At 38.4% G+C, this 11068-nt stretch overlaps 1 protein-coding gene and 1 pseudogene across 1 annotated transcript; one reads left to right on the forward strand and one right to left on the reverse strand.

Moving 5' to 3' along the window:
* Nucleotides 1-3980: 3980 nt before the first annotated feature.
* On the reverse strand, nt 3981-5132 carry LOC147519663 (uncharacterized). Its single transcript, XM_086594164.1, has one exon. It carries the CDS (start codon nt 5130-5132, stop codon nt 3981-3983), a length of 1152 nt encoding a protein of 383 aa, XP_086450290.1.
* Nucleotides 5133-10196: 5064 nt separating this feature from the next.
* On the forward strand, nt 10197-10658 carry LOC147519664 (putative UDP-glucosyl transferase 73B6 pseudogene; annotated as a pseudogene).
* Nucleotides 10659-11068: the final 410 nt, after the last annotated feature.

Consider the following 11068-nt stretch of genomic DNA (forward strand, 5'->3'; position numbering starts at 1 on the left):
ATGGATGTTAGAGCCATTTTCGACAGGTTCAACACTTCCTAGTTCTAAAGTTAAATCTTAGAAACAAAGAATAAATATAGTTAAACTATTTTATACCTTGCCTTGGAGAACCAGTGAGAAAAATTCAGCCTTTACTTGAAGAAAAATTTCAACAGGAGAAGAACCTATTAAATCAAAACATCACAAACTTGTTAGTGAAGAACAAGCAAAATGTGAATAACACGCAAACCCCCGAAGCGGCAAAACAAGAAAGATACTAATCAGCAAAAAGTGAATAACACGCAAACCCCCGAAGCGGCAAAACAGAAGAAATACACTAATCAGCAAAAAGTGAATAACACACAAACCCCCGAAGCGGCAAAACAGAAGAAAGACACTAATCAGCAAAAAGTGAATAACACGCAAACCCCCGAAGCGGCAAAACAGAAGAAAGACACTAATCAGCAAAACGTGAATAACACGCAAACCCCCGAAGCGCCAAAATAGAAAAAAGACACTAATAAGCAAAACAGTGGCTACCGAGTGAAGGAATTACCTATGTGAGGATTCTTTAATTTGTTGGCAAGTCGTAGTACGGCTGGGAAAAGAAAATAATGGATTGTCCCTTTCTTTTTTGTTTGCTGGATATCGAGGATAGCTTAATTTCGTGAATGTTGTGATGTTGAATTTGGGGATTTAAGTGCGAAACCAATTTCAGTGGAAAAAAAAAAGAAAGAAGTGGTTACCTTCTTTTCGCAAAAACGTTGTATAGTAGTGAGAGAAAGACGGAGTGAGAGATTGGTATTTGTTGGGAACCTGAAATTTTAAGAGGGAAAACAAATTGGGTCAATTTTTTTTTAGGGGGGCGGGAATGGTTTTAGGCGCTCAAAGGAAGGGAGTGACTCGACAACATGATGAAGATGGAAGCAGACAGCGGAAAACCGACAAATATGAATAGATTGATATAAGCTATCTAATGCCAAGAATTAGCCGTGGTTTAGTTTTATACAGTTAGAAGCCGTCCTATTCTGGGGTGTCATGTCTGTCCTAAATCCTTTGTTTTGACATAGTGATTGTGAGTTTTAAGCCTTACTCCTTGGGGGCAGAATCCCCCTATAGCACCTTGAGCCCTTTTTATATCTTGCACACAATACAACAAATAGTATACTATAGAATGCCCTTTGATAACTATTATAGACCCCTAAAAAAAACATTTATTAAATTGTAAGTACCTTTTTGCACCAACATTAGTGAGCGAGATGTCGAGATGTTTCCTATTCCATCTCGATAGTACACATAGTGAACCCGTGGGGGCAGTTGGACAAGAAGATGTTTAAATGAAGATATGCCACTAATAGATGGTCTTGATTGATATTCAACCCTGCCAGATGGTAGTTTAAGAAGATAAGAAAATATGAAAGGTTAAATACAATAAGAAAGAATAAATTTGCAAGGTGGTTAGTAGTGCACTTAGTGTCACAGACCAACTTCTATAAACCAAATATTAATTCCATTATAACATGTTGATATGGGTCTGAAACATGATGCACTATGACATGGAATACTCTTACAAATGGAGCTTATATATTAGATAAAATTTTGGTTTGGAATGTATAGCTAACAAGGAGTGAGGGAGATGAAGAGATAATCCATCACACCTCTAAATCCTTTTTCTTGGAAAACGAACGACATCTTGCAAGCATTTTTTTAGAAATTTAACTACTCTTTTCTTATATGTATAAGGAGTGTTGTTATAAGAAGTTTGTTCACTCTTGTCCACTATATCGGATTCACTCAACCCCATGATCACTCTAGCAATAACTCTCTTAAGCTCACACTTTATGAATGGAACTTATGTCTGTCACACAGTAGCTCTCCAAATATGAGAAACAGAAGTTGAGATATGTTAGGTTCTGTAATAGATATATCTGGTCTATTTTCTCTCCATGCATGCAATGCAACTATAGATCATGGGTATGTATTTCAACAGTGAACGGAAGGTGAAAGTATTACCGTGATAGAGTTTTTGCTCAAGTAATGGGACTCTAAAGACTTTGTTGTCACAAAAGACAAGAAAATTAACACGATGTATAATGTTGACATCCTCAAAACTTGGCTTACCTCGTCCTAATAAGTTTACGAAGCAACAATTAAGGGGGCCTTCTCTTAATAAATAAGAGATAATTTTAGTAATGTATGAAGCCTTACCTGGAAAAGATGCCTTTGTGTTGAGCTCCAGCGTGAACAAGTTTATAATGCTCTGTAACTTTGACGCTGCCCCCCAAATGAGATATTTCAACTTCTCGTAGAAGCTCTTGAACAACAGCAAAAGGACTATTATTCTCGAAATGAACAATAATAGGAGAATACGAATAAGGTGCCTGGTCGAATAAGCTCTTGAACAACAAACAAAAGGACTATTATTTTTCGATCAATTTTAGTGAACGAAATAAATAAAACCCTAATAGAGAGAAAGTCTGAACCTTTGTAAAACGTGAGTAAAAAATCATGTGATGAGATAATATATAGTATTTGGGTAAGCTATGAAATTTGAGGGGGAAACACAAAATTCGTCAATTTTTTTGGTGGCAAATGGGTTCTCAATTATTTTTGGTGGGAAATGGTTTCAGGGCTCAAAGCAGAAGTCTCGACAATGGGAATTAAAAGGAGGAAGTAGACAGACAAAGACCGACGAATATGACCCGACTGGTAACAACTGTCTAATACAAGAAATTAGCCGTGGTTTATTTTTAGACAGTTAGAAGCCGTCCTATTGTGGGGCGTCATGCCTGTCATATATTCTCTATTTTGACGTAGTGTACACCAAGAGTGTGTTGTTTTTCTATCACTTGATTTAATTAAGATTTACTAATTGGGCTAGACTTTCACTAACATGGTGCATAAACCCCTACTCAAAAACTTGCGCCCTGTCAAGTGTGGCTTGTGTCATTGATTTATTAAAAATCTCTAATTTATCATAAATTCTCTATACAACTGTTGAAAGAATATTTTCAGCTTTACATATTGTAAAGAATCAACTTTGGAATTGTATAGAAGATGAGTGGGTGAATGATTGTCTAGTAACATATATTGAGAATGAAATATTTAAAAGCATTGATTCTATGGTGATTATGCAATGGTTTCAGAATATGGATACTAAGTGGACACTTGTGATTTTTTGTTTGATTTGAGCTTTTCGATTTTTTGGATAATTAATGTATACATGTTTTGAATTTTGGATTTTTGTGTTAAGAATTTTGAGTCATTTTTTTTTAATGAATTGCATGTTAATTTGCCCATCCCGAACTAAAATCTCTGCTACGCCACTAAGGAGAGGGGTACACAACCAATTTAGCTAGAAACTCTTGTGTAAAACATAACGCTCACAACATTTTCTTTTTCGGTCAATTCTACTCATAGTCACAAATTTGGAATTCGTTGTTAATTTGGCAAGGATGAAATCGTTAATTCGTACAAATTCATTTAAAAAATTAGAAAAAATTGAGAAAGTCACAAATAATTAAAATATAAAATAGTATGAAGTGTGTGATTGTATATCATGTCAGGGTGTTTTGTTTTCTTGGCAAGTAGAAGTTATATTAAAAATGGAAAAAGTTACAAAATTGTGTGGTCTGGACTATGAAGTCCTACTATGATCAAGCTCAGAATATCCAAAAACATAGTACATGATTTTGAATTGTAAAAAAAATTAGAATCTAAAAAACCGCTGAAAAGGTAACTCCTAGTGCAGTAACTATGGTGGTTTGCCCTCGTAGATTAGCTTTTCATTAGTCTGAAGTGCCACTCCAGCTTTTGCAATTGCATCCGATGAGAAATTGGCTTATCTGAAAAAATTGATGTGAATGTAAAAGCCTGAAGCTTAGTGCAACAATTTCTCCATCGCGGTTGCATCTCCCATGGTAGGCTAACATTACAAAAAGCTTTGATTGCAGGTTCCAAGTGCGCTTCAATCCATAACATTAGCCATCCCTTACTTATAGCTAGTTCAATACCCTCCAGGATGCTAAGCATTCAGCTTTAAAGTTTGACCCATTACCAATATTTTTGCATAGAGCCAGTTTAAAAGACCCTTCGAAGTCTCTAAAAGTCACACCAATACCCGAGGGACCTGGATAGGCAAAGCCATTAGTATTTAGCTTCATAAAATCTCTTTCTGGTGGTACCCAAGTACACTGCCTAATCGCGAGGGCTGCCTTTGGTCTGTTGGTTAAATTCCATGCTCTAAGAGTAGCCACATCTCTAAAAGAAGAGTTGTTACTTGCCTTAGAAAGACGTGCAGTGGTAAAAATGTGGTATTGAATCAAATGCTTACATTCATCCAAAATCGCCTTTTTGCTCTCAAAATTGATTTGGTTTCTGTGCTTCCATAGAACTACCATACCACCAATGAGAGCTGCGGTCCATAAGTACTTGAGTCTCACACTCCACATTTTCGCCATTTTATAAGCATCTGAGAATGAAGTAAGGGGTTGACGAACTTTAAATCTACTCGCAGTCCACTTCCAAAGAGCCTGAGAAAATTGACACTCCCATAAAATATGATCCAGAGTTTCACAATGCTTTTGACAAAATCTGCATACTGAAACTAGGTGGACACCCTTTCTTTGAATGACATCATCTGTAACAGTACACCCCTTGAGAATCTTCCAGGCAGTAGCAGCAACTCTCGGGTGTATATAGAAATTCCATACCTGTTTATGCCAAGCAATTTTGTTCCTGTGTTTCCTGATAGTTTCATGTACTGATTTGCACGAGAAACATCCCTTGAGGTCGGGGCACCATATCAGGCAGTCGAGGGGTTGTGACAGATCTCTAATCACTCCCATTGTATTCATACCAGCAACATCGAGGAGAAATGAGAGAGTTGGAATGACCCATTCATTATTAATCAAGAGCGAGCTCACCTTGGCAGTGTATCCCCTTAGATTATGAGAGCTAAGGTTTAGAATAGACTTGATAGAAGAAGATTGCAGCCAATTGTCTCTCCATATGTCTATGTTTTCGCCATTACCCACCACCCATTGTGATCGAGCTAGTATCTCAGTGAGTGCCTCTTTGATGCCTCCCCAAACCGAAGACCTTTTGTAGTACTCAACAAGATCGCCCCTGTTGTTCTTGTACTTGTGCTGCATGAACTTCGCAAAATCATCATCTTTACTTAAGAATTTCCAGGCTTAACTTCATCAACATGGATTTATTGATGTCTTTCAATCGCCTAATACCAAGACCACATTCAGAGTAAGGCTTGCACACCTTATCCCAACTAACAGTTGTTGCTCTCTTTCTTGATGCATCCCCAGCCCATAGAAAGTTTCTAATCCATGTTTATGCTTCCTTGATCATAAGAGATGGCCATTTGTATATGGACGTATTGTAAATTGGAATGCTACTGATAACAGACTTAATCAAAACACTCCTTCCTTGAAAAGATAACATACGACCCTTCCAACTCGAAAGCTTTTTCTTAATCCAATCCAGAACAGGATAAACAATGGACTTAGTAACTCTACCTTGCGTCAGAGGGACACCAAGATATTTTTCTGGTAAGAATCCCTCAGAAATATTAAGCTCTTTAAGAGTTTTGAACTTCCTGAATTGAGAGAAGGCCTAAAAAAAGATCTTGCATTTAGATTTGTTCATGAATTGACCTGATGCAGCTTGGTATCGTTCAAGGAGTGAGTTGAGGTGCCGAATTCTTGCAATTTGACCATTTGCAAAAATGATAATATCATCTGCAAAAAATAGGTGACTGGGGGCTAGGAAACTTTTTAGAGACACCATAGGCTTAATTATGCTATTTGAAGTGAGATAAGGCAAGCCTCTGATCAGAACATCTTCAACCAAGGCAAAAAGGAGAGGAGAGGGTCGCCCTGTTTCAGGCCTCTTTCCATATGAAAAAAGCCAACTGGGCCACCCTTCACCATAATTGAAATTTGTGCAGAGTGAAAGATAGTGTGAAGACACTGTATCCACCCCTGTGAGAATCCCAAGGCAGTTAATACTTTGAAGAGGAAGTCCCACGACATGGTGTCATAAGCCTGGGAAATGTCAATCTTCATAGCAATGTTGCCCCATATATTTTGAATTCAAGCTCATTTATAAGTTCTGAAGCTAGAGCAATACTAAATTGAGAACATCTTCCAAGAACGAACCCCACTTGTTCTTTTGTTATAATTCTATCCACTGTCACATTCAGTCTTCTTTGCATCAACTTAGTGATTATCTTGAAGAGAAAATTCCCCATACAGATAGGACGAAATTGACTAAGTTTACTTGCACTTTTCTCTTTTGGGATAAAAGTGATAAAATTGGAATTGAGGCAATTTGGGAGGATCTTGCTGATGAAAAAAGATTGGATTGCAAGACATATGTCCACCTTTATAATATTCCAGCAGTTAGTATAGAAATGTCCTTGGAAGCTGTCGGGACCAGGGGAGCTATTCGAGTTTATGCAAAAGACTGTTTTCTTAATCTCTAAGTAATCAGGGGTTTTGGAGAGGTTATAGTTGTCATCTTGAGTTGTGAGTCTAGGAATTAGACCCATCAGATAGTCATCCTGAGTGACTGGAGAAGCTTTAAATTTTTCCTGATAGAACTTAACAATGTGTTGTTTGATCTGATCCTGGTCCATAAGAGAAACCCCCTCCTCTGTTTGGAGTTCAGTGATCAGTGCAACTCCCTGTCTAAGCTTGTAAATGTTATGGAAGTATTCAGAGTTTATGTTGCCCTCCTCATCGATCTGTTCTAATTCTACTTTTCTGTTTCAGAACATTAGCTCGGTTCTCCCTTGCATTGTCCAACTTGACCTCCTTAAGAATAACTTGCGAGATGAGTACCTCATTGTCAGTGTCCTCAGCAAGTAACTGTGCACTTATTAATGCTTCCTGTGCTTTTCTAATATTGATGTCCACATTCCCAAAAACCTCATAGTTCCATTTTTTTTTTTTTGTCTTTCTTTTAGTCTTTCTTGAACTTCCTTATTGCTCTCAATAAAGGACCACCTTCAATAAATTGGTTCCAGCTGTGGTTGACTAGGTCCATGAAGGAAGGATGGGTGAGCCATATTTTGAGAAATCTGAAAGGAGCATTGGTAGGTTTGGGGATGCTGGGGGAGTTTCCAATGAGGGGAGCATGATTAGACGCTTGCCTAGCTCCAACAAAATACTTCAAACCAACACATTTCAGATTCCAAGCATCATTAAAAAAAAACTCTATCTAGTTTTGAAGACACCCTAAGAGGGCCTCTTATGTTATTTGACCAAGAGAATTTTAATCCCTCGAAATTGGCTTCAATGAGGTTGCATGAGTTAACAAAGGAGTTAAATTCCTACATTGCGGTTATGTTTGGCAAATTGGTACCTCTTCTCTCTTCATACCTGAGAACAACATTAAAATCACCTGCTATAAGCCATGGATTGTTGTTATTCATAAGCTTAAGTTGATCCCAGAGCCTTCGTCTATGCACTAGAGAGCAGTTAGCATGGACAAAATATACAAGCACATCCTCTGCAAGAGCAGTAATCTGCTGGTCAAAAGAGCTGATGAGAGTAACTTGGAGGCCGACTCTGTAAAAAACTCAAATGTTACCAATTCTGGTAGGGTTGTCATTATGGAAACAGACACCATGGTAGTCATTGCTAATATCTTTGGTAGATAAGAAGTCCAACTGAGGCCTAATAAGTGGGTTCAGCTAAATAAACTAAATCAGGATTGTGAGACTGAAAGAGTTCTTTTAGTCAATCAATTCCCTTATCTTTTCTTGCACCCCTTATGTTCCAATATATGATCTTCATTGGAGAAGGGGTTCAAACACCTGACCTTGTGATATAGTAGAAGGATGTGAAGCAGAATCTGGAGGATATACTTCAATTTTCTTTCCTCTTACTATTTTTTTGGCACATCTGGCACTATGATGGTGGCATTATCTTCCACCTGATCAACCCATCATTGAGCCACTACTGAGGCTTCTACTGCCACTTGAATCTGCTCTTCGTCATCATTTGACAACACCTCAAAAGGGTTACTAGTGCTCAGTAGTTCGCTATGAGTGCCTATGACATTTTGTATGTCCTCAAACACAACCAGTTATGATCCCATAGGTGCTTGCACACTATGTTGGTCATGAATTACAACTGTGTCAGGTAAAACATGGTTGTCCTCTGATGGTTCCAGGGGTTCTTCCCTAGCAAGAGCTGGTGGCCGGCTATCTAATGGTTCCAGGGGTTCTTCACTAGCAAGAGCTGGTGGGCCTTCATGTATTATAGGTACACCACCTTCCATAGTGTTAGGAATCACCATGGTAGCCGGTACTTGTATAGGGCCAGCTGATTTTTCACTACTGCCACTCCCAGAATTGGTCGAAACTGAGGTACCTCCAATAATGACAACCTCCTTATTTTGTTGTCTCCATATTTTCTTTTGTCTCTTGGACATCTTATCATATTCTGTAGCATTGTCACCCACTGTTTTTCCAGCTACTTTGTTCAAGCTGTCTCTGGCATTTTTCTCTTGTTCCTTCTGAATGTGTCTACATTCTGTTACCATGTGGCCAACGATTTTGCAATTGTTGCAAAACTTTGGGAGTTTTCCCACTCTAGCTTCTTGCCAGAATTCGATGTTCTGCTGCTCCACTTCTATAAGAACTTGATCGGGGATTTTCTTTGTAAGGTCTATATCCACCTATATGCTGGCATAGTACCCCATATTGAACCATTTAGAGTTTTTATCCACCTGTATGGGTGAACCCAATGTCCTACCCATAGCCATCAGGATATCCACTTCCCAATACTCCATGCTTAAGCCAGGAAAACGAACCCAGACAAGAGCTGAAGAGGGTTTATGCTTTTCAACACTAAAATTGGGTGACCATTTAGTAAAGCGAACCAGTTGTTGCTTAATGAACCAAGGTCCCCCAGATTGAACTCTGTGAAGTTCTTCTTCATTTTCAAATCGGAAAAGAAGATATCCTTTACCGAGAGGAGAAATTTTGGCTTTTGTTCCCCATTGTTCAGCAACAGTTTGCCTAACGGATTCCATTTTCAAATCCTTAAGGTCAATACGTCCCACCAGAGCAAACTTGTAGAAGTTCCAACCTTTTTGAATAGAAGTAAATGGAATTTTGATAGAGGGTGTTTCACCTCTCAGAGAAGGGGTGGGGAGGTCAGATAGGTCCACCGTTCTCTTAAGCAATTCCTTTGCTTTGGTAGCATATGATACCTTTTGTGTTGCTGTGGTAGTTACTTCCGTTGGAGGAGGTGCAACAACCAAAGGGGTGGTATTATCTCTATTCGAGAAAAAAGATTGATTTCTTCCAAAGCCGAAACCAAAGGGCAACGAAGTAGAAGACACAATTTGTTGCGAGAGGAGAAAAAACAACTCTTGATTCCTTTCCCTTATGAACTCACACTGTTCACAGCGGAGGATTTTACCAATAAAGGAAATAAAAAACCCGATAGATTAGGATAAGATCTCTAAACCTAAAATATTTTGTTAATCTAAGTAAGAAAGAGGGCACTGGATCATTGCGGCAACTTAAGTTATGTCACAACTGGTCGACCCAAAGATATTCCCCATTGCCCCAAAAACCAAAATCAGGGTTACTTGGAGCATATATCAAATTCAAAATTTGTAAATATATATGTAAAGTCTTGTTATATCCTACAAATATTTGCAATTAAAAATAAAATATTAAAATAAATGAATAGAAAGCGGGAAAAAATCAGAAATTCGCTAAAAATTGAAAAACATCGCTAAAAATTGGTAAACATCAAAAATTATGAAACTTTTACCGTTTTTACTGTTTATTTTTAGAAATTCGGTAACCAGTAAATTCAGAGACTTTTTACCTTTTTTTTTTTTTTTTTTAAATATGAGATTTTTGTGAATATGGTTTACTATTCTACCATATACACTATTCATCCTAGTTCCAAAGCTCTTGCATTGCAATGGGGTATGAAGCTCGGCAACTTCACGTCTTCTTTTATCCACTAATGGCTCATGGTCATATCATTCTGGGCTTTTGTCCACTACTTCGCTGAGAGCATAGAACAAAACCTAAAAATTGGGCTTGATGTAGGAGTTCAAATCATAACAGTCCCCGCTGTAGAAGCTGGTTTACATGGCGGATGCAAAAATACAAATTCTGTTCCATCAGAAGATTTATTTGGTACCTTCTTCATGGCTGTTGGTAATTTGGTATGCTTCAACAACAGTTGGAGCTGCTGCTAGAAGAACACCGTCCCGATTGCATTGTAGCTGATGTGTTCTTTCCTTGGACAACAGATGCAGCCAGAAAGTATGGAATCTCAAGACTTGTGTTTCATGGAACCAGCTGTTTTTCTGAGTGTGTAACGGCAAACATCAAACGGTACGCATCGCATCAGAAGGTTACTCCCAATTCAGAGATCTTTGTGGTACCTGGTCTTCCGGACCAAATAGAGATGACGAAATCGAAATTGCCTATTCGTGCCGACTCCAATGACCCACTAGCAGAAATAAAGGAGAAAAGAACAGAATCCGAGGTGAAGAGCTTTGGAATTTTGATGAATAGGTTTTACGAATTGGAGTCAGCATATACCGAATACTACACCAAGGAGATTGGATTGAGGTACGTTCTGGAATTCATGGGTCGAAACAGAACATGCGACAGTGACAAATGAAAGGATAACCCAGCTCATGGGCAACGGAGAAGAAGCAGAAGACATGAGAAAGCGAGCAAGAGAATTGGGAGAAAAGGCAAAGAAGGCTGTGGAGAAAGGTGGATCATCCTACAGTGACTTGACTGCTGTAATTGAAGAACTGAGATTGCATTCACAACCATCAACATAATGCGCTGCATACAATGCAGCATTGTGTCTACTTCCGGTTGAGTGCATGAATTGTGGCTGGGTTTTTCTTACAGTCATGAATTTTAGCTGGGTAATGGAACTTTTAAGTCCCATGCAGCCCAGTTCTAACTTTTAGAACAGCTACAGAAAAACCAGTCTAGAACGCTAAAGAATCCTCTAAGCACAGGTAGAAACCAAGTGAATAAAATTAAAATTGAATAGATTGATGCAAGACATTTTTT

The sequence above is a fragment of the Coptis chinensis genome, chromosome 2, assembly GCF_015680905.1.
Source record: "Coptis chinensis isolate HL-2020 chromosome 2, ASM1568090v1, whole genome shotgun sequence".
Classification (NCBI taxonomy): domain Eukaryota; kingdom Viridiplantae; phylum Streptophyta; class Magnoliopsida; order Ranunculales; family Ranunculaceae; genus Coptis; species Coptis chinensis.

Coding starts and splice junctions, on each gene's coding strand:
- LOC147519663 (XM_086594164.1), bottom strand. CDS start 5,132: ATGCAGCACAAGTACAAGAACAACAGGGGCGATCTTGTTGAGTACTAC.